Below are 27,997 nucleotides of genomic sequence, written 5' to 3'. Positions count from 1 at the left end.
AAGCTCCGTGGTACAGTATTCCCAGAAACTTTTGCTTGTCTGATCGACACAGTGCCGTCAAATTATCGGATCTTCTGAAAAATTATCGTACGCACAAAAAAAAAATTTTAAACTTAAGTTCTTGACTAAATTTACATAGTTTAAATTTTTTTTATGCCAAAATATTTTCATTTAAAATTCGGACATAAATTTACTCTTGAAAAATATTTACAAAAAAAATGTTTCTTCATGAAATGAAATCAAATAAAAAAATAATCAATTTTATATATTGATTCATATTAATTTATTAAACATTAGCATAACAAAATAAACTGTGTAGGGCGATAGGGCACCCGCGGGGTGCTGCATACTTCGAGCAGGTAATAAATGAAAGTTAACCCGCATGGATAAGAATGAAAATCAAACATATCGAAAATTATCGTACAATTACCGTACAAGACTCATTTTATCGTAACTTTTCGTCACATAATCAAAGTCGGATGTACGATCGTATAATGCTTCAAATTATGTGACGTTTACGATAATTATGTGACGGATGGGAACACTGTTACTGTACAAGTTTTTGAGTGAACTTGACGTTAACTTTGACCAAACTTTCTATACTACAAGTAATTTTATAGTAAGTGTGGCTATCAGGGGATCATTCGCTCTCTCTCTCTCTCTCTCTAATACAGAGAGTTAAGCCTTCGCTTTTTCAAGTCTTATGACAATTTATGTTATTGAACAATGAACTAATATATAAAAGTGTTTAGAATCTTTGCTGGTGTTTATAAGACACTTTTATCATAATATTATCATTGCAATGGAACAGCTGATTTAAAAAATGAATGGTCAAAAGTTGAGCGCTAGAATAGATAATTATTTTGTTGGTGATTTTAGCGAAAAATAACCTATAAATTTTTATTTATCAACGTTTATGACATTTTTTGGATTATTTATTTAATGTCATGTCTTTGGAAGATGATGGGACTACCAGGGATCTTATTTGTAAACCTAACTTTTCGCTTTTACATCAATCTAATGTAAGTAATTATTTTTTTATTATCATTTTTATGAAAAAGACAACTGATAATTTTCATAACACTAATTTTAATTTACAATAGTAATAAGTTTTATTTTTTATTTATTTATTACTTGAATAAAAACAAAAATTGGTCAGATTTCAGCTGATTTAAATTTCATGAAAATACCAGACTAATTAATATTTTTCTTAAAGAGTTTTCTTACAATCTGTGTTGGACAATTATCAGCAACATTTATAATGTAGAATCAGTAGATAAGAAGCTACTGAGAAAATATTTTTAAAAAATTTTATTTAATTTTTTGAATTTCAATAAATTAATTTAAAGTTAAGAAAAATTCTAAAAATCGAAAGCCTGCTAATTTTAGTGTCATAATTTTAGCTTAAAAATAACTGTCTAAGATTAATAGAAAAATCTAGATAAATTTAGATAATTAAAAAAAAATTTAACTAGTCTAGTATTTTTAATGTCATAATAATGATAAAAATAAATAAATAACTTTAATGAATAATTTATATTCATTTTTCATTTAATCTACAATAAGAAAATATAAAAAATAATTTTTTTACATCAATTTATTTCTATAAATAATCCTAAAAATCATCAGATATCTGCTGATTAAAATGCCACAATTATTTATTTATAATTTATTATATTAATAAAATTAAAAGTACCAGTCTAATGAATTTTTTTTACAATCAAATTTTTTATTCAATCCAAGTTGGATACACTGAGAAAACAGTTCATTTAAATGAAATGAGGCTCGTTAACTATAAATAAATCTCTTATTTAAATATCACAAGAAATATTTATTTGATACAAATAAATTGATTTATTTGAGACAAAGTTACAGTGTAATTGAATGAAATCCAGATTTGTTTATAGTTAACAAATATTTCTTTGGTGCTAACAATGATATATTTCAACCAAATCAGATTTGTTAACTATAAATAAATGGTATGTTTGAATATACTCAAAGCAATGATTTTTAGTTTTAAGTTAGGAAAGTAGTAAAAGTAGACATATCGAACGTTTGGGGTTAAATGGGCAATTCTTTTGGAATTATTAATTATACTGCAATTAACAATAATACTATAAAGTTAGTCAACGTTTTTAATTTTTAATTTTTTTTTTTTTATTTATTAAATTAGATCTAGAAAATATTTTTTTAAAATTGCACTTATAATTTTTCAAGTTTTTTACGAATGAAGTTTTTTAAAAAAATTTCTTTTGCAACAATTTTTTCAATAAAAAAAATTCTAAAAATTTTTAGATGACGGCTAACTTAATTTTCATAAATTAACTAACATCTGTCAATTTTTAGGACGTTTATAATAATAAAATTATCACGAAAAAATTTTAATTAAAAAGTTCCACGTCTAAAAATTAAAAAAAAAATAAAAGTGCATTAAAATATGTGTTTTATCGTTGATCTGTAATAAAAATTAAAAAAAATTGACAGCTGTCTGCTAACTTCAGCATCATAATTATTAATGTCTATTATAGTTAACTATTTCAATACATATTTTTTTAAGCATATATATATATTTTTTTTTATTTTATTTATTTCTACAAAAATGAAACAAAATACATTTGTAAACTGAGTTAATTTTCATTATTTATTTTTTACAAATCACGTCGAGAAATAACAGTGGCGACCGTAGCGACACCAAGCGTAATTTACTTAAAGTGAGATTTGTTAATAGTTAACAAATCTTTATTTAAATGAAATAAATGAGTCGATTCAGTTAAATAAACCAAAACGAGGTAGTATTTGATTCAAAGTAATATATATTTGAATAAAAGAAATTTGTTAACATTAAATATATGTTTTTAATTTATTTCAAATAAATCTGCGCATTTGAGCCAAACAAACTGTTTTCTCAGTGTAATTATCAGCTACATTTATGATTTATGATACTGAAATCAGCAGACACCAGGAAAATATTTTCAATAAATTATATCATAGTTCGTATTTAAAGTGTTTATGGATTTACAGCCCTGATAATGATCTATCTATCTGTTTAAAATTATATTCTGTAATTGTCGGTTGCCCAATTTCAAAACACAGTAACTGACAATTTTAAGATTTAAAAAAATTTTTCTTATTAAAAAAAAGTTTTCGCGCCTAATTGATGAAAAATTTTATTTATGAATGGAAAATACTTGGATATAAATATTAAAAAAAAAAAAAAACACTTAAAGTTAAGGTCTAAAAGTTATAAAAAATGCAAGAATACTTAAAAAAATCAGGTATAAAAATTTTGCAGTTCCTGTGTTTTAAAATTGGGCAGCCGTTGTATTGTGATCCGTCACCTAGGACCAGATGGTTAAAGCGACGTTGAATAAATAATTAAAAAAAAAAATTATATCAATAATTATTTTAAATTTTCTAATCTAAAAATTCTTAAAAATCATCAAATGTCTAATTTAATTATCAAAATTATTTATCAAAACAATCAATAATTAATTTTAAATAAATCAACAGGAAACTTCCGAGGACGTGTTAGAATGTTTATCAGTGATGGTAAACAACGAGGAGTCTCAAGTGCAAGGCATACTAGTAAACGAGCACCCACTGCTAGGAGCGACGTTGACCGCAATAACATTGCCAGATGGAAGCCAAGCTTTCGTCGCGAACGACCCGGAAGACCTGGAGCTAAAAAACCCCCTCGACAAAGCAACCCGTACAATTTTAATCAGCGAGCTCTCAAACTTATCAAACACACCCGAGCAATCGGACGCTGGATCGTCGAACCAGGCAGAGATTCCAGGTGTGGAAATAATAGACGACGCGACAACAACCTACATGGTGACCAGTCACTCAGAGAACCAGCTCTGGGAACTGAGCGGTGAAAAATGCGGCAAGTCGCCGAACAAGGAGAAAATTTTCGTGAAGAAAATAAGCCAAAGCGCGGCGAGTCAAAGAACTCAATACCCGTGTCCGAGAGACGGCTGTGAAAAAGTCTACAGCACTTTGCATCACCTGAAGGTCCACGAGCGATCACACACCGGGCAGAAACCCTACGAGTGCACCTTCTCCAGCTGTGATAAGAGTTTCTCGACCGGGTACAGCCTGAAAGCCCACTTGAGGACTCATACTGGAGAAAAGCCTTACAAGTGCAGTGCTGAGTCTTGCAATAAAAGTTTCAAGACCTCGGGGGACTTGCTGAAGCATGTTAGGACCCACACTGGCGAGCGGCCCTTCGTCTGTCCTTATGAAGGGTGCGGGAGGTCCTTTACTACTTCGAATATCAGGAAAGTTCACGTGAGGACTCACACTGGCGAGCGGCCTTATCAATGCAGCACTTGCAATAAAGCCTTTGCTAGTGCGACTAATTATAAAAACCATGTGAGGATTCATTCTGGGGAAAAACCTTACGCGTGTACTATTGAAAACTGCGACAAACGCTTCACTGAATATTCTAGTCTCTACAAGCATCACTTGGTTCATACTCAGCAAAAACCTTTCGAGTGTAAGCTCTGCTTTAAAAGGTATCGACAGAACAGCACTCTCGTGATGCATAAACGGACTGCTCATGCTTTAGTTGAGGATGGTGATGAAGAGTTAAATGGTGATGGTGATGAGAATGAAGGTGAAATTGAGACGGAAGAGATTGAGGGGATCGAGGGGATTTTTGAGTCCAATTGTGATAATTTGAGCAATGATCAAACTGAGGAAAATGTAGGAATATTTTTGGTAAATATTTACAAGTGGGTTCAACCATTGTAATTTATAATAATAAAGTTAGCCGATATTTTTGATTTTTTTATTTTGCTTAATTTATTAAATTATAACAAAAAAAATTTTTTTGTAATAATTCTTTAATAAAAAAAATCATAAAATTTTTTAAATGTCGGCTAACTTTATTTTCATTTGTAATTTTCATTTTTTTAAACGAAATTTATATTTTTGATTGATATATATTTTTTTGAAAAATACATAAAAATATGAACAATTAAAAAAAAAAAAAAAAAGTTGATTATCACAATTATTAACAAATTTTCAAAAAAATTTATGAATTTTTTAGAAAATTGTGATATTGGTTTTTTTTTTAATTATTCGTTTTTTTATGTACTTTAAAAAAAAAAAAATATGTATATATAAAAAACACCAAAAAAAGATAAACTAGAAATTTTATCCAAAAATATGAGCCAAAATTTTTTTCCAAATTTTGAAGGCAAAAAAACTATCGAAATCTTTACTTTTTCTTTCACGACATTTATTTATCATAAATGCGCCGTAAAAATAAGCAGAATAAAAAAAAATTGAAAATGTTAATTTTTCACTTAGTTATGGCTTAAAATGGGGTTGACCCTACTTGTAAATAATTATCATATTTTTTAGGAGTTTTGTGGAAGATTTAGAATTTATTTTAATTTTTTTGCAGGCTAAGGATTGTGAGCTGTTGATAGAAGGAAGAAATTCTGGAGATAATGCTACACAGATACTTTTTGTTGGTGATTCAACGCAAATTGCTGTTTTGCAGGTATGCGTTGATTCGTCATTTTTTTGATATGGGGCGCCTGCGTTTTTATTTTAAAGCGGATTTTATTTATTATATAAAATTGAAAGAATTTTGAAAGTTAAGGTATTGAAGTTTTTTTTTTAATTATTATATTTTTTATGGATGTGAAAAAAAAAATTGAAAAATTATTTAGTTTTGCAAAAATTCACAACAAATGTTGAAATTATATCATGAAAAATTTTATTTCTCTTTCATGATTTTTTTTAAAGAAAAAAAATTGTATGGTATTATTATAAATTGAAGGAATTTTTAAAGTTAAGGTATTGAAGTTTTTTTTAATATATTTTTTATGGATGTGAAAAAAAAAATTGAAAAATTATTCAAAGTTTTGCAAAAATTCACAACAAATTTTGAAATTATATCGTGAAAAATTTTTTTTGTCTTTCATAATAAAAAAAAAAAAATATATGGTATTAAAAAATTGATGATGGAAAAATATTAATAAAAAATAAGTTTTTGTTTTTATTTTAAAAGTAAAAAAAAAATACGAATATAGAATTTTGTAAATTTTTAATGGATGATTTGTAAATCTGCCATGAAGAATAAAATCAGATAAAAAATTTTTTTGATAACTCAATTTTTCGCCCATTTAAGCAAAAATCAATTTCTTAAATAAAGTTGATCCAAAATAATATTGAAAATTGATAATTATTTCAATTTAAAAATCAACTTTCATCACACTGACTAACATATATATTAATGTTTATTAAATATATAATAATACGTGTTCTTGAAAAATGAAAACAAATATTTTGATTACTTTCTTTATTGAAAGGTCCACAAAATATTTTATTATTATTTCTTGACAAATAATTATAAAGAAAAAATTACGTATTGTTTATTTAATTTCATAGAGTAAATGTTGAATATTATATTTATTATTTATTGTATTTCAGCATATTAATTTCGAAGAAGACTTCAATGAAGCAGAAATGGATTCAACTTTAGAAGGACTGAACATAAAGATAGAAGATATGGAGTTTGGATGGAATTAAATTAGAAAATAAGTGTAATATATTGTTGAAATCGACTAAATAAATATCCACGTTAACGAGGTTACGTCTTTATTATTTATAATTGAATAATCTTAAGATTTTTATTGAAGATGAATAATAAAGACGATAACGACGAAATGATATTTCTTAAAATAATAATATGTGATATATTTAGTTTTATATTGTAGTAAAATATGGATTAGTTTTATTATGGAATTCCCAGGTAATCTTTGTAATTATAGATTATTCAATCTTTGAATTGATAAAAAATAATAGCGTAATATTTTGCAATAATATTATTTAGTACACGATGAAATATATTTATTAATAAATATATATTTATTTTTAAAAACATTGTTAATATTAAAGTTTAATAATTATTTATGTATTTAGTGTAAATATATACTTATATTTATATCAATATACTTTTAAAATTAAAGTCTATGAAAAAAAATTATTTTTTTTTGTAATTATTTGTTTGTATAATATGTTTGTATATATTTATCTAATTTAATAATTATGTAAGAGAGTGTAGATCGTTTAACGAAACGATTTATCTTTTTAAATGCTCAACAATGTAGTGCAATTACGAGCTTTGATTAGCAGTATCTTCCGGTTCCGGAACATCCTGCTGCTAAATAAAAGTTGTTAAATAGATATAAAAATAATAATAATAATAATAATTAGCAACCTTGCAGTCGCTATGCGACTGTCGTGACTTTTGAACTATAAAAATTGAAATTTTGCTTTATTAAGTAATGAATTCCGTTCAATTACACTGTAATTTCGTAAATATTGACATTTTAAAAGATATAAACTCATCCCGATGTTACACTCATCAAGAGCTTTCATTTGAGTACCCACATGCATTTTTGATATATTTTTCATATATACATATATAAAATATATATAAATATATGAAAAATTAATGTGGGTACTCAAATGAAAGGTCTCGACGAGTGTAATGTCGAGGTGAGCTTATATCATTAAAAATGTCAATCGTGCACAAAATACAAGGTCATTTCTTGATTATTGATATTTTTAAAGAAATAAGCTCATCTCGATGTTACACTCATCAAGAGCTTTCATTTGAGTACCCACATGCATTTTTGATATATTTTTCATATATACATATATATAAAATATATAAATATATGAAAAATTGATGTGGGTACTGAAATGAAAGGTCTCGACGAATGTAATGTCGGGGTGAGCTTATATCTTTAAAAATGTAAGCGGTTGACAAGATACAAGATCATTTCTTAAATATTGAGATTCTTAAGGATATAAGCTCATCTCGATGTTATACTCATCAAGAACTTTCATTTGAATACCCACATGCATTTTTGATATATTTTTCATATATTTATATATATAATATTCATAAATATATAAACATATGAAAAATTGATGTGGGTATTCAAATGAAAGGTCTCGATGAGTGTAACATCAGAATGAGCTTATATCTTTAAAAATGTCAATATTTCATAAGATACAAGGTCATTTCTTAATTAAGTATCTAGAGATAGAGCATTTTCGAATGCAGCTTAAATACTTAAATTCAAGTCAAGACCTTAGCAATGACACTAAATTTCACTAAAAAACCGATTTTATCATACGACTATTCTGGAAACAAATTTTTCTTAATCTCTTAATAATGTAATTAACAATGACAAACAAAGACTAATGTTAAACTTATTTAGAGCGTCAATAATAAACAATAAATCACAATATTTTATTAAAAAAATTCTTCAAAACATTGATCTCTACTTTGCTTTGATTTATTGCTACAACGTTAAAATTTTTTATCGGTTCACAAGACTTTACTACAAAGAGTTCAAAGAATTTACTTGAAATTTATTTGTAAGTCAAGATAACAGAGACTTAACGAAAAATTTATTGTGTTTGATATAATTTAACTTTAATGGAAAGATTTTTTTATGAATGAACTTATTTGCACATCGATGAGTATTTTAACAAATTCATTGTAAATCATTAAAATTATTTTCTACCTAAAAAAATTTCCGTCCTGTAATAAAAAAAACCAACTAAAAATTACTCAAAGTCAATTTACTCCATAAAAAAAATAATAACTATTTAAAAGTAAATCTGATACCGTTATCATAATCCTAAAACGACTTTTAAAAATAAAGATAGTAATATATATTTTTTCTAGTTGAATTAAGCGTAAAAATATCATCAAGTGGTAGTTTATCGCCGTGATTCCTACAATCACTTAAAAAAAATCAAAACTATGCAGTTAAATAAAAAAATAATAATAAAATCGGTACTCTTGCGCGAGTGAGATTAATAATGATAATCAGAGCTCATTGCAGCTAGCGTAATATCTATTTTAGAAGCCAAAGCCACTCGCAATGCAATACAAGTGTATTACTACAGTATACAGTACAAAGAAGATAAGCCAGTGTCGATGCTAGAGATCACCAACTGATTAAGTATCAAAGGAGTCCTTTGCTTCATCAGTAATGTAAATAAAAAAAATATTTGTATCAGCAAAAAAGATAAACTTTTTTTTTAAACTACTTACGTACTAAATATTATATTATACGCGTTAATGTTAACATTAATTAATAGTAATAATTTGTGCAAAATTTAACTGAGTATATAAAAAAATTTATTAAAAAAAAAAATTTATTGGAAAAAAACTAATTAAAAAAATTTAAGAAAATTAATTTTAAAAATATTTAATAAAATTCATTTTAAAAAAAAATTAATAGAATTTTAATATAAAATTATTAGAATTAAAAAAAAATTTAATAAAATTAATTTTAAAAAAATTTAATAAAATTAATTAAAAAAAAAATTAATAAAATTAATTTAAAAAAAATTTAATAAAATTAATTAAAAGAATTAATTACAAAAAAATTTAATAAAATTTCTAATCTAAAAATAAAAATATACAATTAATATTAAACAAATTAGAATTAATTTTGTTACAAATATTTATCGCCGGTTTAATTTTAATAAATAAAACAAACGTCAGAAGAATCCGTAAATAGACATAAAAGTCTACGGGTGAAGTAATAAATATGTAATTCTCACTATATTAATGCGTTAATGCGTCACTTGGTAAACAATAAGGTAAATTAATGTAAATTAATCTAATAGGACCAGACATTTTTATTTATATTTATATTTATATGCGCCTATATATATATATTTTAATGTATTGATAGATTGCTAAGTGGTATGTCGACTCTATATATAATAATAAAGTGTCACACTTTTTCACCCACATACGGATTCAGTTCATCGCCAACTTCCTCTATTATTTTATACGCATGTATGTTTAAGGAATTTTATCTTGAGTTTGCTGATCAAGCGGGATGACTAAAAGGGATGACCCATGTACTTGTATAGCACTAATGTATTAAATGTTTGCAATTATACGCTTAATTTATTTTTAATCATTTTCTTTTTAATTCTTTAACGTATAAAAAAAGATTTTTAAAAATTTTAACTTGTAATTTTTTTTTAATTTCTTTTTATGGAATTAAAAAAAAATTTTTTTTTTACAAGATTTTAATTGCTATAAAAATCAAAAAATTGTAAAATTTTTGTATCAATAAATTTGTTTTTTTTTTTCTTAGAATAAGAAGACTTGTATTGTCTGGATGACTAATTGTGCGACTAATAATAAATTTATGTGAGAGATAATAATTATGATCATTTGATTAGTAATTATTTTTTTAACTGAGAAGGTGACAGAGGCTTTTAAAGCTGGCGATGCCCTCAATTGATCGGATTCAAGTACAATATTTTGTATCTGGATTGTATTAATTGTCAATTTATGATGTCGATGATGATGATCATCGGCATTTATATCACGGAAAAATATTGTGTTAGAGGGAATGAGAAAAGTTAACGCGTTGTAAGTGTGATATGATAAGATATTATGTGAAGAGTATTTTTTAAATGGTTTTTGTCTTCAAGGTGGTTTTTTTGTGATAATTATTTTCAGAAATTAATTCTAGAGTTTTAATATGATGAAATAAAATTTTTAATGTTTTATTTAATCCCCTGACCTAAGACACTTCTTATCTCTCAATAAAATTAAACAATTATTTGAGTTAAACAAAAATTAGACAGACACTTGAGTATCACTTGTAAGAAATAATGTCAAATCGATAGTTTAATGTTTTTATCAATTATCACCAGTGTATTATTTTAAAATTTAGCAAACTTGTGATAAATTTTTTTTTTTAACAATCGCCTGCTTTATTTTAAAGGACAAATATTTGTTTTAAAAAAATTTGTAAAAATTTCCAGATCATTACCCACTTTGGTATGGTATTTTTGTTTGTATAATCTATAGTATTAAAAGAATAAGAAAAATTTTGTGTCCGGGATAGTCATATGATAAAATCGGGTTTTTTAATAAAATTTAGTGTCATTGTAAGATAAGATCTTGACTTGAAGTTGAGCCTTTTCAAGGTTTCATATTATTCTCACCGATAGTCAATTTATTATAATAAGTATTTAGGCTCCATTTGAAAATTCTCTATCTCTAGGTACATAATTAAGAAATTACCTTGTATCTTGTGAAATATTGACATTTTTAAAGATATAAGCTCATTCTGATATTACACTCATCAAGACCTTTCATTTGAGTACCCACATCAATTTTTCATATATTTATATATATTATATATATGTATATATGAAAAATATATCAAAAATGCATGTGGGTATTCAAATGAAATCTCTTGATGAGTGTAACATCAGAATGAGCTTATATCTTTAAAAATGTCAATAATTAAGAAATGACCTTGTATTTTGTGAACTATAGACATTTTTAATGATATAAGGTCACCCTAATATCACACTCATTGAGACCTTTCATTTGAGTACCCACACCGATTTTTCATATATTTTGTATATTTATATATATTATATATATAAATATATTAAAAATTCATGTGGGTACTCAAACGGAAGGTCCTGATGAGTGTAACATCGGAATGAGTTTATATTTTTAAAAATGTCAATAATAAAGAAATGGCCTTGTATCTTGTGAATTATTGACGTTATTAAAGATATAAGCTCATTCTTACGTTACACTCATCAAGAGCTTTCATTTGAGTACCCACATGCATTTTGATATATTTTTCATATGTATAAATATATAATATATATAAATATATAAAAAATTGATGTGGGTACTCAAATGAAAGGTCTCGATGAGTGTGATGTCAGGGTGAGCTTATATCTTTAAAAATGTCAATATTTCACAAGATACAAGGTAATTTCTTAATTATGTACCTAGAGATAGAGAATTTTCAAATGCAGCCTAAATACTTATCATAATAAATTGACTATCGGTGAGAATAATATGAAACCTTGAAAAGGCACCAACTTCAAGTCAAGATCTTATCTTACAATGACACTAAATTTTATTAAAAAACCCGATTTTATCAATAATAAAGAACTGACTATGTATCTTGTGAAATATTGACATTTTAAAAGATATAAGCTCATTCTGATGTTACACTCATCAAGAGCTTTCATTTGAGTACCCACATGCATTTTTCATATATTTATATATATTAAAAATATATCAAAATGCATGTGGGTACTCAAATGAAAGCTCTCGATGAGTGTAATATCGGGATGAGCTTATATCTTTAAAAACATCAATAGTTAAGAAAGTACAGTACAATTTAACAAAATTCATTATTTAATAAAACAAAATTTTATTTATTCATAGTTCACAAGTCACGGCAGTCACATATAGTGACTGCAAGGTTGTTAGTTACCTTTATTATTGCCATAAAAAATTAAATTTCAATTAATAATTTGTAAGCCTGTTGTGAATTTTAATAAAATAAAAAAATTGTCGATAATTTAAATTATCAATTTGTTATGCATGAAAACAGCGGGACTCCGCATTTTAATAATTAACAAAATTACTGATACCAAAATCAGCAGACAGCTGATAATTACTCGATTTCAATTTAAAAATAAAAATCTAAAAATACTTTTAAAAAAATTTTGCTCCAATTTTTTTAAACTTTCACATGAGATAATTAAAAATAATTTTTTTTTAAAATAATTTACTATAAAAATTTTCAATCTATTAATTCAAGTATTAAATAAAAAAAAAAAAAAACATATAATTAAACTCACAATTGTCTTGAAGATCTTGGTAGAAAAGCCTCGGGGTATCAATGGCTGAAGAATTATTGTTAACAACCTTGAAGTGTGTCAACTGACCGCTAGCACCGTCTCACACCTTTGTTTAATCTCTGAAAATAATAAAATAATGATAATTACTATTATCCCAGCAGAACAATAAATTTAATATAATAGAAACGAAATAATAAATCAACAATAGTAACATACCGTCACTAAATCAACAATTACAATTTTTCACTCAATTCCCGTGACAGTATTGATATTTGCATTATTGGTCATACAATATGACAATTTCAAGTAAATAAAAAATTTTAAATAATAGTTGTAATCTACTGTGTCATTTATACAACAGTGGGTGTTTTTGATACGCAAAACGGTTTGTTAGCAGTACAATAATATATCACCGCAATGTCAGTGTTTTTTTTTTTATAATTACCGAAACACAATAACTTGGAACAATTGTTGTAAGTTGACTTTTTAATAATAGTTTTTCTATCTGTTGACAATGTCAAAGTCGCTCGACACATACTTGTGATCTTATGACAAGATGATGCTCAAGTTAGCTGACATCTGACAATTTTTAATAAATAAATTATTATAAAAATTGAGAAAAAAATTCATAATAATTAAATCAGCTGACGTTCAAAAATTTTTGACTTTTTTTTATTAATTAAATAAAAACTAAAAAAATATTTTTAAAAAATTGTACTTGTTTTTAAAATTTTCTATTTTTTTTTTTTTAATAATTTTTATAAAAAATTAATTTAATAAATATTGTATAATTTTATAATAGTTAAGTCAGCCGACATTTAAAAATTTTTTTAATTTCTTTTTATTGAAAAAATAATTACAAAAAAATAAAAATAACATTTTCACTCGTAAAAAACTACAAAAACTGTAAGTGCAATTTTAAAAGAAATATTTTTTTGTTCTAATTTAATTATTAAAAAAAAATCAAAAAATTTAAAACGTTGGCTAACTTTAGAAGCATTATAATTTTTAGAATTTATTTAACAAATAAATTATGGCAAAAAAAATTGGCATGAAGAAATTTTAAAAAATTAAAATCCAATTGTTTTGAAATAAATTTTTTAAAAAAATGTATTTGTTAAAAAAAAATTAAAAAATGAATGACAATTAAGTTAGCAGTCAATAAACAATTTTTTAATTTTATTTATCAAAAAAATTTGTTCCAAAAAATTATTTTTGAAAAATTGCATTTTTTATTTTTTAAAATTTCTACATGTCAATTTTTTTTTGTCATAATTTATTTGCTATAAAATTTTTATAATTATTAAATATATGCTAAATTAATTTTCATATGATGATAAATTTAGCAGATATTTAATAATTTTTAGAATTTTTTTTAACAAATAAATTACGGCAAAAAAAATATAAAAAAATTGAAATGTAGAAATTTAAAAAAATTAAAAATGCAATTTTTTAAAAATAATTTTTTCGAGCAAATTTTTTTATTAAAAAAAATTAAAAAATTCTCTAGTGACTGCTAACTTCAATGTCATAATTTTCATAAAAAAATGACATTAGTTAGCAGCTGCTTGACAATTTTTAAAATTTTTTTATTATAAATAAATTGCTCTGAAAAATCGTTTCTAAAAAATTGGATTTTTTATTTTTTTAATTTTCTAAATGTCAATTTTTTTTCACTTTCTTTGACATAATTTATTTGTTAAAAAAATTCCTAAAATTATAAAATATCTGGTAAATTAATTTTCATCATAAAAATGGTCGTGACTGCTGACTTTAATGTCATTAATTTTTCAATAAAATAAACTACAAAAATTTTCAAATGTCGGCTAATTTAATTTTCATAAAAAATTCCCGGTGTGAAAATTAAAAAAATAAAAACAATGAATTGAAAAATATAAAGTGTCTGCTAATTTCAGCATCATCATGACAACTTCCCGAACAAACAAAAAAAATTTATAAAACATTAATAATTTAATAAAATTTTATAGTTCTTAATATTCTTTTAATTTTTGACAACGCGCACAATTACTTAAAACGTTAAATCAAGTGCAAACTAATTTTTTATCATCGAAAAACTAATTGCAACTTCTAGACACCCGAAAAAGTCAGTTACTTCGATTTTCACCATTTTAGAAGTGACGCCATCTTGAAAGCCGTTACAATTCAAAAATTTCATTTTTTTCTTCAATTCAAAATAATTATTTAAAATGAATTTAAATATTAAATTTATAAAATAAATAATTAATAATTTAACTGATTAAAATTAATATAAATAAATAGTAAATAATTTAATAAATAAAAAAAAAATTATCAGCTGATTAAAATGTCCGCGCATGCGCGAAAAGAGGGGGAAAATTCAAAAAATTTTTACCCGAGTGGCGGGAGATATTATTGGGGGGGCGAAAACATTAAAAGAGAGTACGCCGGCTTACTGAAGATCCACGCACGCTGTCTAGTCGTGGATTCGAATTACTCGACGTTTGTACACACGTTACATATGTATTTAACACTTAGTACACCTACATGTACACACAGTACCAATAAAAACATAACAAACTAGTGTCTACACAAAGGCCTTTTATTAATTACTTATTAGCGGTGTAACAATAACACATTATAAATATAACTAATAAAAAAAATATTAATTTTATTTTTAAAATGACTTCGTGACAAATTGTTTTAAGTGTACAGTGTACATAGTGTTGTTATTTTTTTTTTTTATTAATTATTACATAATTTAATAAATAAATTAAAATGTCAAAAAAGCAATGGATGGTTTTATTGATGATTTTCTTCGCTTATCTTCTTTTTGGTACTGGATTATTTTTTTACCTGGAAAGTCAAGATGAAATAGAAAAAGTGCAGAAAGCTCGTCAAGAACGCATTGAAATTAATGGTAAATTTTTATTTTTTTTTTTAATTAATTTTTGGAGCACAAAAATCAGCAAAAAAAAGCCGATTAAATAAAAAAGAAAAAAAAAAGTAATAATAAAAAATTAAATAATAATGAGAATTAAGTTAGCTGACATCTAAAAATTTTTAGAATTTTTTTTTATTAAAAAATTATTACAAAAAAAATTTTCATTTGTAAAAAACTTTAAAAACTGTCAGTGCAATTTTTTAAAATATTATTTTGATCTAATTTAATTATTTAAAAAAATTAAAAACGTCGGCTAACTTTATAATTATAAATAATAGAAAATAAAAATGACACTGAAGTTAGCAGACGTCAAAAATTTTTGATTTTTTTTTTTTTTTTTAATTAAATTACAACTAAAAAGATATTTCTAAAAAATTGCACTTAAAGTTTTTCAAGTTTTTTACATGTGCAATTTTTTTTTAATTAGTTAATTGAAATTTTTTTAATAAAAAATTTCTAAAAATTTTGAAATGTCAGTAAACTTAATTTTCATAAATAAAAATAATAATAAAAAATAAAAAAATAATAATAATAGAAAATGAAAATAAAAATAAAAAAATAATAGTACTATTTATTGCTTTTATTTTATTTTATTATTATTATTTAAAATAGATTGCTCAGCATAAGCTTGATTTTGGTGAGTTGATAAATCTAAGTGACAAGATAGTGTAATCTGTTATCGGAGCAATTAGTCTAGTACTTCGGTAGGATCAGATCTGAGGAATTTTAGTGATATTTATGGTTTAAAATGGCTTGTATGGTGCTTAAAAATAAATCATTTACCGTTTTAATTATTTTTTTCTTTTACAAAGTTGATGTGAAGTTGTAAATGTGAGTAGAGGAAGTGTAAGTGCAAGTGGACGGATAATAGCGTTAGGATTTTTGTATGCAAAGGAGTGCCGGATTGGATTATTGCGGTTGAGAAGGCTTTGTCCATCCTCGGTTTACACAATGCCATGTGTCTTTATTTATTGACGCTTGATCCAAGGGCCGATTGATCGATCCGTCTCTTTTAATGTTATTTTACAATTATCGTATATGTTTACGTTATATTATATTACACTGATTAGTTTTGGTGATTTTTAAATCTATTTTTAATTGTCATACTTTCGAGTATTTTTTTATCTTTTGTGTTGTTTTTTTCTTCATTCATTTATATGTTATTCCATTCATCCATTCGTTCATTCATTTTTTATTTGCTCAGATTCATGATAGAGTTTTTGAATGTTTTATTTTATTTAATTTAATTTTTTGATTTTTTTTTTAAGAAAATTAGAAAAAAATTATTTTTTTTAAATTTCACTTACAGTTTTTTACAAATAAAATTTTTTTTAAATAATTTTTTCAATAAAAAAAATCTAAAAATTTTTTAATTTCGGCTAACTTAATTTTCAATGTTTTTTTTAAATTTAATTTAATTTTTTGATTTTTTTTTATTGTAAAAATTAGAAAAAAATATTTTTTAAAAATTGCACTTACAGTTTTTTACAAATAAAATTTTTTTTTTATTTTTTTGTAATAATTTTTTCAATGAAAAAAAATCTAAAAATTTTTAAATGTCAGCTGACTTAATTTTTAATGTTTTTTTGTGGTTTTTCTTGACATTTATTTTTTATTTCTTGCGGTTTTGTGTCAGGTATTTTTTTATTTTAATAATTTATAATTTTTTACTTAACTAAAAATTTTTAATAAAATTTAAAGAAAAAAAATCAAAATTCATAAATAAATAAAAAAAAATAATGTAATTACACTTAATAATATTTAACTGATATTTAATTATCTTGTTTACAAGAAAAAATATCTAAATTAACAATTAAAAGGCTTCTTGAAAAAAAAGATATCGATAATTTTTAAGATTTCAATGATAATATTTTAGTTTAAATTTAACAATTAACTTTATTTTTTATTTTTTTTTAATTTAACTAAATTACTAATAAATAACTAATTTATTAATTTATTCATTAATAATTAATTTATTAATAAATAATTAATTTATTAATAAATAATTAATTTATTAATTATTAAATAATAATTAACTAATTTATTTTGAAGTTTAAAATTTTATTAAAAAAAAAATTAGAGTATACTTGTTAAGAAAACTCCATTGATTTGAAATCTCAGTGATTAAATTATCACTGAAAATTTATCACCCGATAAAGATACAAAAAAAATTAAACTCTTTAATTAACTTGTTATTTCAAGAGTACTCTTTACAAAAAAAAAAAAAAAAAAAAAAAAAAGAGTACGTAGCAAATAAATGACAATAACTTAAATCAACAGTTGAAAAATCTAATGAACCCGAGTTCAAGTCCATTCATTTTTAAAATTCACTCAAAATGAATATTCCATGCGTCAATGTTTACTATTTACAATTAAATACTCAGTGCGTTGTATTTATTAAATTTCCATTTTCTTTATCGCTCTGAAACAAAAAAAATGATTTGTTTAAATAAAAAATAATATTGCACAATAAACGAATCCGATAATTTAATCTAATATATTTGTTAAAAAAAGGTCACCAAGTCATCTTTTATGTTATTTTTATCAAAGTGAAGACACTTTTAGATTGATTCAAGTTCAATTGACTTGATTTATACATACACATACTACATATTAAATACTATGTAGAGTTATGACTCCCGCAATGATTCAATTAAATTGAAAAGATTATTATTGCTATTTAAAGAGGATTCAAAATTGATAATAGTCCGAATTATTGACAATTATAAATTAAAAAAAAACAAAAAAATTATTTTCATCCCTCTGAATGCTGAAGAATGTTTATTTATATTATTATTATTATTATTTGAATGTCAACTAGAATTTATGATTGCGTGTAGACAAGAGCATAAGGAACAAAACGGAAAATATAACTAACAAGTATCGGTTGATAAGATAATTGAAGGCAATTGTCGAGACAATAAACGTACGAGTAGAGATCGCTTTCGCGTTGATTAGACCAAGGACCGGTAATCGCTTATGAAAGTCTTCCTCTTCCTATTGTATGTGTTCTGGTAATTTACATCCAACTAAATAAAATTTACTCATCTAATTATTTTTTTACAGAGCTGCTGCATAAATATTATGTACCTGACACGAAAGAAGATCAGCACGAGATATTTAAAAAATTGTCGCAGTACTGCGGCAAGTCTGTTAAAAATTACTCCGCAGGCGAAGAGGATCCGCTCAAATGGGATTTTTACAACACTTTTTATTTTTCCTACACTGTCGTCAGTACAATTGGTTTGTATTTTTTAGTTTTTATTATTTCTATTATTAGCTTTATCAGTAATTTGTTCTAATGAAGTAAAATTAATGTATATAGAAGATTTAGACACGCAGTTAAGGTGTGCGTTACTTCATTTATTGATAGTACGATAATTATCCAGCTATCAATTCCGTTTTATTGGGTTTATGATTAATAGTTTTATCATTTATTCACTTTATGAGCATAAGTTGTTTTTAAAATTGATTTTTCGGGGAAATCTTTTCAACAAGGTTGATCGGAGACCTCGAATAAATTTTTGATTTTTTTCGAAAGTTGGTCAATGCTAATTCTTTTATACTATTCTCATTCATTGTTTAAATATTTATTGTTATTTTGGAGAATTTTTAACTAGTTAATACTTTTGTTTGTTTAAAAATTACAAAATAATTATTTGAAAATTGTTTTTAATCTGATATTTCAAATAAATTTTAATATTTAATAAAAAATGTATCAATATTATTTTTCAATTTTTAGAAGTATTTTTTGATAAATTTTCTATGTAATAATTTAATTATTAAGAAACTTGCTAGATAAAATTCAATTTAAATAATTATTTTATTTAAAATCTAATTTTTGGAATAAAATGTAATTAATAATTATTTGAAAATTTTTTTATCAATTTGGCACTTGAAACTTTTTTAAGCTAAATAAATTCTTTTTTTACCCACATTAATTTTTTATATATTTCATAAATATCATATATATAAAATATATAAAAAATAATCATGTGTTATATATAATATATATAAATATTTGAAAAATTGATGTGGGTACTCAAATGAAAGGTTTCGATTAGTGTAAAGTCAAGATGAGCTTATATCTTCAATAACACCATTAGGTGACAAGATACAACATCATTTCTTAATTATTAGTATTTTTAAAGATATAAGCTCATCCCGATGTTACACTCATCAAGACCTTTCATTTAAGTACCCACATCATTTTTTCATATATTTTATATATTTATAAACATGAATATATGAAAAATACATCAAAATGCATATGGGTACTCAAATGAAAGCTCTTGATGAGTGCTACATCGGGATGAGCTTATATCTTTAATAATGTCAATAATTAAGAAATGACTTTGTATCTTGAGCATGATTGACATTTTAAAAGATAAAAGCTCATCTCGTTCTTATTCTCGTTGAGACCTTTCATTTGAGTACCCACATAAATTTTTCATATATTTATATATACTATATATATGTATATATGAAAAATATATGAAAATGCATGTGGGTACTCAAATGAAAGCTCTTGATGAGTGTAACATCAAGATGAGCTTATATCTTTAAAATGTCAATAATTAAGAAATGACCTAGTATCTTATAAAATATTGACATTTTTAAAGAAATAAACTCATTCCGATGTTACACTCATCGAGACTTTTCATTTGAGTACCCACATCAATTTTTTATATATTTATATATACTATATATATGTATATATGAAAAATATATCAAAAATGCATGTGGGTACTCAAATGAAAGCTCTTGATGAGTGTAACATCAGGATGAGCTTATATCTTTAAAAATGTCAATAATTAAGAAATGACCTTGTATCTTATAAAATATTGACATTTTTAAAGAAATAAACTCATTCCGATTTTACACTCATCGAGACTTTTCATTTGAGTACCCACATCAATTTTTTATATATTTATATATACTATATATATGTATGTATGAAAAATATATCAAAAATGCATGTGGGTACTCAAATGAAAGCTCTTGATAAGTGTAACATCAGGATGAGCTTATATCTTTAAAAATTTCAATATTTAAGAAAGTACAGTGCAATTTAACAAAGAAAAAAACAATTACCTTTTATAATTGTAAAAAAAATTTCAGGCTATGGAAACTTGGCACCAACAAAGCTATCAAGTCGTATCGTGATGATATTCTACGCCATAATTGGGATCCCGATAAACGGAATCCTTCTGGCGAACCTGGGAGACTTTTTTTCCAGCGTCTTCATAAAAGCGCACCGCAACTACAAGTCGTACAAAGAAGACGACTGCCAGAAGAAGCCCAAAGAAACGAAGAAGTTCACTTTTTTCTTCCAAATCCTCATGTACCTCATTCCCGGTATCGTCGTATTTATATTCTTCCCAGCATTTATATTTTCGTACGTCGAAGAGTGGACCTACGATCAATCAGTCTACTATGCGTTTGTCACCCTGACGACCATCGGGTTCGGCGATTTAGTAGCAGGTACCTAAAAAATATAGATCAAATAATTAATTTAAATTAAGTTAAATTAAATTATACGTATCTTTAAATATCTAAATCTATTATATATCTTGTCTTAAAATTCCGTGAATCATTTAATTGTTCTTACTGAATCTGAATTCATTTATTTATGCTTGCGCTGAAAAATAAAAAGAGGACACGAGGTAAGTGTAAGTAATAGAAATAAAGTACAGTTTAGAGTTTAGAGTACTATACAGAGGATAGAGGAACTCACCATCACTAAGTCGCTTAGCACAGCATAAGCATGAGCTATTTGTATTCGTGTCAACCGTATTATATTATATTATATGAATCACACAGTATAAATGGTCATGATTGCAACTCTCAACAATAATAAATGTAACGCTGCAATAACCCACCTCATTACATACATCATTTCTCACTGTTACAATAAATTTATTATTTAAGTGTAACAGCAACCTTAAATAAATAAATAAATAAATTCATAAATTTACCTATAAAATTTTTATTATGTAGGCGTTTAATTTTTTTGTGACCGCGTCAAGCATCTACTTGGCAATCTTTTAACATCTTGAATTTATTTTTAAAATTTTAAGAAATTATTTACTAAAAAAGAAAAAAATTATTAATTTTTTTGAAGTAATTTTATTGCATTAGTAATTATGACGGAATTTTTTAAAACTTTGATACTTTTTTTACTCAGCTTTAAAAATGATCCAGAAAATATACACAGTAAAAAATTTTGTGTTATTGTGTCGAAAAATTTAGTGTTAAAAATTTTTTTGTTGAATATTTAATACTTTTATGTGTAAATTTAACACTTATTCTGTTAAATCAACACAAAAAAATGTTAAATATTTAACATAAAAATTTTAAACACAAAATTTTTTGACGCAAAATTTTTTACTGTGTATACGGTTCAAAAGTTTATACATCGGATTCTAATAAAATTAAAGATAGTTATTTTTTGGGTGATTCTCGGGTCGAGTTTGAAGAAGAGCCAAATCGGTCAATTGTTTTTTAAGAATGAAAAATTAAATTTGTAATTGACAAAACAAATTTTTAAAAATTCTAAAAAAAAAATCACATTTTTATGGGTTATTTTTTAAATAAATTTGGAATATAATAGCTTAGTTAAATTATTAATAATATATTTGTTATTCATACCTTTGTTATAATGCTAGTCCATGAAATTATAGTAATATAATAATAAAAAAAATATCTCTTGATTGATCAGGTCAAAACTCTCCTGACGGTAATTTTTTTGTCGGCACATACAAGGCATTTCTAATAATCTGGATTTCCTTCGGACTCGGGTACATTGTGATGATAATGACCTTCATAACACGGGGATTTAAGAGCAAGAAAATAACCCAGCTCGAGCACAAACTTGCTGTGAATATAAAGCATACGCAGAATAAGGTATTTAACCAGCTCACACGAGACATCAATTACCTCAGGAGAATATTTAACGAGTTACAGCTGTCTAAAGTCAAGGTAAACTCATTATTTATTAACTTTTTTACTCAACTATTTCAATCACTATTAAAATTACAATTACCTTTAATAATAACATCAACCACTTTGCGGTACAAATACCAAAAGGGCGTACAAGATAAATTTATTTTACTCGCATAAAAAAATGTTATTTTAGTTTTTTAACATTTTGATTTAGAAATTCAAAATTTTAAATATCTAATTATGAAAATAATTTTTTTTAATACTATAAATTGTTGATTTTAATTAAAATTTTCATTAAATCTCGACATTTTACCCTTTTAAATACACAGTCAAAAATTTTGCGTCATTGCGTCAAAAAATTTTGTGTTAAAAATTTTTGTGTTAAATATTTAACACTTTTTTGTGTAAATTTAACATTTATTGTGTTAAATTAACATAGAAAAATATTAAATTAACACAAATAAGTGTTAAATATTTAACATAAGAATTTTTAATACAAAATTTTTTGACGCAATGACGCAAAATTTTTTATAACTTTAACTCTCATAACCAGAAATTCAAAATTAAATTTTTCACGCAGAAAATTAAAATATGAACATGAAATTTTTTTATAGACACTTTTAGAGTTTTTTTTCTTGCAACCAAAAAAGCATATGGGTGATTCTCTGTAAGGACGTCTTAAATCTGTACAAAATTGTCCGACCAAATTATTTTTGATTTCATTAGAAAAAAAAATTAACAAGGGCTACAAAACTATCGGCTTAATTATAATAAATAAACAGCCGAATTAATTTTTGCTTTTTCGATATTTGTGTATCTTTTGCATATAACATGACAGGGGACGGATTTTTTTTATCAAATTGAAAAAAATCAAGCAAACTATTTCAATGCATTCAACTTTTTAAGTTCTTAATGAATGTTTACATTAATTAGAATAATGTTAAGACTTATGGATGCAATTTTATAAATAAATTATAAACAAAAATAGCTGCCAGGGGACTGAGTTTTGAAGTGGCCCAGACACATATTTCCAGAAAAAAACGGTGCTTTGACACTAAATAAAATGGCGATAAAGCGCTAACAGCCCTATGGTTATTAACTCAAGGCTAGTTAGATCCTTATAAACCTTACAAAAGGTAAAATAACACGCTAGATTTTTTTTTTGGCTTTGAACTTTTGGCAGGGGACTGATCTTAAAATGCCTGGGACAAACTTTGGTTTAATGAACTTAATGAAACAAATTAACTTTCGGTACTTTTTATTGAAGAAGATTGTTAGTTAACTAATTAAGTTTATAAACATTATGGACCAAATTATATATTATTGACGAATAACTTAAAATTTAATCTTAAAGTTTTAATTTTGGGACTGGGACAGCCCAGGGGACTGACATTTCGGTGGTTTACGAATTTATAGCAAAAAAACCAAAATTTATTCCATTTTAGTTTTCAATGCTCCAAATAGAAATGTTTTTTTACTTTCGTAATAAATTTTTTTTAGTAACAAAATAACAATTTTTCTAATAAAAAAATACCTGGGACAGCAAAAAACATCCTCACAGAGAATCACCCATATATCAAAATAAAATGTAATTTTCCACTTTTTTTATTAAATTTTTACATTATCAATATCCTTAAGGTCATTGTAAGAAAAAAAAATAATTTTTGCGCCCTTTAAGTATTTTTAACACCTATAACAAGCAATCCGCCCTCTAGAAATCGGTAATTATTTACAAGTGGGGTCACAGCCCTATTTTGCCCTAAGTTTGGCCGTAGAAATTTTTTTTATCAAATTAATCAATTTTTTTTTGAATTATTCGTTTTCTCAAAAACAAATATATCAAAAATATTAAAAAAAAAAAAGATAGAATAGAAATTTTATCAAAAAATATTCAAGCCAATATTTTTTCCAACTTTGAAATGCAAAAAAGGCTCTCAAAATCTTTATTATTATTTTTTACACTGATAAAAATTAACTTTACCCAAGAGCCAAAATCTTGAACCAAGAATACTATTTTGAAGAAAATGATTTTCTTGATCCAAGAGAATGAATTCTTGAATCTAGAAATTATTCTTGATTTAATTGAATTTTCTGTGTCTCGAAAATTTATCCATTTGATTCAAGAAAATCATTTTCTTCATAAATGGCATTCTTACACGGAGAAAAAAAAGTACTACTCTTAAGAAAATTTTCTTGTCACAAGAATATATATTCTTGATAATTTTCAAGAATATATTTTCCTGTCTCAAGAATTGATCGAATTATTTTTTGTTCAATTCAAGTGAACCTATTCGTTTGTTAATCTATCAAAATAAATGCCAATATTTTATTATCATGATAAATATTGATATTCTTTTGTCAAAAAACTAAAATTTATTTTAAACCTTGAACCAAGAAATTTTTTTCTGGACAAAAAAAATTTTTTTTTCTCTCAGTGCAGTTCAAGATTTTGGCTCTTGAGTCATTAATTTATTTATCAGTGCACTTGTAAATAAAATAATTACCTAGAAATAACTTCCACAACTTACAAATCTCTTAATTTACAGAGAATCTACGTCGACGACGAGTACGACTTACCACCAGCAACCTTAAGGCGTAGCAACAGTTTCCCGGACTTACGCCAACTAGTATACGGCGGTCTCGAGCCATTTGTCCCACCTCACCCGCGCCGCCGAGCAAACAGCGAAGTAGTCCCAATGGAAGTCGTGGTCCCACGAGTAGTATCCGAAACAGATCTACAAAGAATCGACAAGAACGCGACATTCGCGACCCACGCGATGGTCCAGCCGGCCGAGATGCTCGCCCGACTAGTCAACATCCTAGGATACATCCCACCCCCTCCCGACGACGACGAGCAAGTAGACATGGACCCGCGAGGGGTCCAAGGCTTCAGCGACAAAGAGATCCTCTCAGGCGAGCGCGGGCCTGAATCTAGCTGGCAAGTCGGCGGCGACCGAATTCCCTGGAGCAGAAAGCCCAGATCCCGAGCCACCAGCGAGGTCCGACTCGACCCGTCCTACAATCCCGAACAAACAAACCAAGAGTGGACCTGGTCCGGGCCCGCGGCGTCCCGGAAGATCCAGGAGCTGATGCGCGCCCGTAAAAATGGCCAATCTTCCAAAGACAGAGAGCGAGATAAGGAGTGTAAATCCCTCTTCCCTCTTAATTTACCCAAGAGTGTCCCACTTCCCCGGTGGATAAAGCAACTCTCGACCAAAAAAGACGCTCGGACCCGAAATTCCGTCTCAGTCGGCGACCTGGACAGCAACGACGACGATTACCTAACCAACCCGACCGGCTACACCGATAGGTCAACTTACTTCACCCACACAGGAGCCGCAGACTTGTCCTCGACTCTAGAAGGCAGCAGCTTGCTCGAAGAAACGACTCTAGCCGACTTTATCCGAGCCCTAACCGCGCTTCACTCTCAAGTCGGCGCGGTTCCAGACGAGTACATGAAAAAGCCGCAAAGAAAAATGGGAACTGCTTCTTTAACACCTCCGAAGCTCCCGAGCCTCTTTACTCTCTTCGCTCCTCCCGAATCTACTTCTTCCGTGCCTCAGAGCAGCCAAAGCACAGTAACAGGAGCCGCCTCAAGGAGATTTTCCCTCAGAACAGTCGAGAATTCCTCATCATCCCCAATTTACCAACGAAAGAACAGTTTAGCGGTGAAAGCAAGGAACAGAAGGTTCTCGCTAAGACCAGTAGTAACTCCTCAAGCTTCACCTTATTTATCGAACCTAAGAAAAGATTCTTCAAGCCCGCCACCGGCTTACAGCGCGAATTTACCCTTCGAAGGCTCAAAGGAACCTCTGGTGTCTTTAGAAAGCGCTCCGGGAGTTTCTTCCCCGGTTCATCCTCAAAGAATGTCCTTGAGGAACGGATCTTCTGTAGAGCCCACGGCTAAAGGACTGTCTTCTAGATGGCGCCAGGAGATCCTTCAGAGGCAGCTCAATAGGCGGGTACGCGCTTTTAGTTTGAGCGATGTTAATACAGATGGCGTACAGGGTAATTCTAATGATCGGGGCAATTCTATTAGTCCTTTGGCGCTGGATCCCGCGGTTAGAACTACTACTTTTGGACCCAGAGATCCGGGAAATAAATTCTCGGTTCAGAAGACTGTGACCATTGTTTCGCCTAATCAGGGCCAGGTTGGGCAGAGTGGGCAGAGTGGGCAGGGTGGGGGGAAGATTAGTGAGGCTAAACAGCGAAGGCCGTTTTTAAGAGCGCTTTCCGCATTGAATAATCCTTTTGCGGGGAATATTGGCGAGAATAAGACTACTTACACGAATCCTTTTGTTATTGATTTGGATAGTCCAGAACTGGGCAGTAGAAATGTTTCGCAAGGATTGATGGAGGTTAAGAATATTAAAACTGTTCCGCTGACTAGGGAGTTTAAGGAGGGATTTAATGGCAGTGATCCTGTGGTTGTTTTAGTTCCTGATGATGATAATGGTGATAAAATGAGAGATAATAGTAGTAAGAGTTGTATTTATGAAGAAGGGAAGATTAAAATGGATGTTGAGAGGGATATCGAGAGTAATATTGATAGAAAAGAGGTATCAGAGAGAATAGATGCCGTAAAAATGGAAGCTGGGCTGGGTAATAGTAATACGATTGGAAATTGGAGTGATGTTAGGAGGAAAGTTTCGACAGTATCGGAGTGCAGTTCAAGAGAATCTTCCTATGATGGCAGGAAAAATTCTGACAAGCCGAGAGTCTCCGTTGATAGTTATAAGCCGCTGGTTGACGATAAGATTGACAGACCTGATGAAGATCCCTTTTTGAGATACAGCAGAGCTTCGAGACAGAGAGAAGAATCGGAACCTTCCGGTTCCGATTCGGGGAAAATTAAAATACCGACTGGACTTGGTGATAGTCCTCGTGAATCTTCAACTTAATTTAGAACTGACTATTTTTGTAATTTTTAGGTTTAAGGTTTTGATACGGATTGAGATGATTTATATGTATATGAGTCGAACAAAATACTGTGATAATGTTGTATTAATTAGGTGTTATTGTAGTAAATAATATTGTAGTTTATTTAATTTTAAATTATTTGATTGACATGAAAGTGATTTGAGTGTCATTTGTAAATATGGTTATTGAATTTTTAGTTTTTTTGTTTGTAATTTGGGTTTTTTTATGTAGTTTTTTTTTTTAATTTGTAAAATGTAAGTGACTGTGTTTTGAATAAGCCGATCAAATTGTATGTCCAGATAAAACTGATAATTGTAATAGACTTAATTCCAATCAAAATATTTTAATAAGTTAGGATAAGTTTAATGACGAAAATATTCATTGTTTTATTTATGATGATTTCTTATTGAAATAAATTATGTTAGTGATATGTTGTTAATGCGACTTTTAATTAATTTATTAAAAAAATAAAAACTAGCAACCTTGCAGTCACTATGTGACTGCATTGACTTGTGAACT

The 27,997-nt window shown here is 26.7% G+C and overlaps 2 protein-coding genes and 2 long non-coding RNA genes across 7 annotated transcripts in view; 2 read left to right on the top strand and 2 right to left on the bottom strand.

Annotated features, from left to right (window-relative positions):
* LOC123267302 overlaps window positions 1-13,326 on the bottom strand; it is a 142,568-nt gene extending 129,242 nt beyond the window's left edge. Inside the window, exons 1-2 of the long non-coding RNA XR_006510004.1 lie at window positions 12,910-13,326; window positions 12,694-12,812 (exon numbers count right to left, since the gene is read on the bottom strand). This is a non-coding gene — a long non-coding RNA (uncharacterized LOC123267302). The remainder of the gene's footprint in view (window positions 1-12,693; window positions 12,813-12,909) is intronic.
* Window positions 241-6,838, top strand: LOC123267295 (zinc finger protein 143-like). 4 transcript variants are annotated; one of them, XR_006510002.1, is made up of 4 exons: window positions 241-1,022; window positions 3,511-4,722; window positions 5,414-5,614; window positions 6,448-6,535. XR_006510002.1 is itself a non-coding variant. In XM_044731852.1 (4 exons), exons 1-4 carry the CDS (start codon window positions 948-950, stop codon window positions 6,544-6,546), a joined length of 1,485 nt encoding a protein of 494 aa, XP_044587787.1. In that variant the 5' UTR covers window positions 242-947; the 3' UTR covers window positions 6,547-6,838. The 4 variants fall into 4 exon arrangements, 2 of the variants coding, with proteins under 2 accessions (XP_044587787.1, XP_044587788.1); XM_044731852.1 differs by having other exon boundaries at window positions 242-1,022; window positions 5,414-5,512; window positions 6,448-6,838; XM_044731853.1 differs by having other exon boundaries at window positions 243-1,022; window positions 3,511-4,707; window positions 5,414-5,512; window positions 6,448-6,836.
* Window positions 13,327-15,114: 1,788 nt separating the features above from the next.
* LOC123266903 (open rectifier potassium channel protein 1) lies at window positions 15,115-27,869 on the top strand. Its single transcript, XM_044731351.1, has 5 exons — window positions 15,115-15,589; window positions 18,680-18,856; window positions 20,735-21,097; window positions 22,335-22,594; window positions 25,105-27,869. The coding sequence occupies exons 1-5, from the start codon at window positions 15,448-15,450 to the stop codon at window positions 27,457-27,459; spliced, it is 3,297 nt and encodes a 1,098-aa protein (XP_044587286.1). The 5' UTR covers window positions 15,115-15,447; the 3' UTR covers window positions 27,460-27,869.
* LOC123266904 lies at window positions 17,718-20,825 on the bottom strand. Its single transcript, XR_006509895.1, has 2 exons — window positions 20,708-20,825; window positions 17,718-18,035 (listed from the first exon to the last, which is right to left on the bottom strand). It is a non-coding gene; the product is annotated as an uncharacterized LOC123266904 (long non-coding RNA).
* Window positions 27,870-27,997: the final 128 nt, after the last annotated feature.

Source organism: Cotesia glomerata, linkage group LG6, assembly GCF_020080835.1.
Source record: "Cotesia glomerata isolate CgM1 linkage group LG6, MPM_Cglom_v2.3, whole genome shotgun sequence".
In the NCBI taxonomy this organism is placed as follows: Eukaryota; Metazoa; Arthropoda; class Insecta; order Hymenoptera; family Braconidae; genus Cotesia; species Cotesia glomerata.
This window is presented reverse-complemented; position numbering and strand designations above follow the sequence as displayed.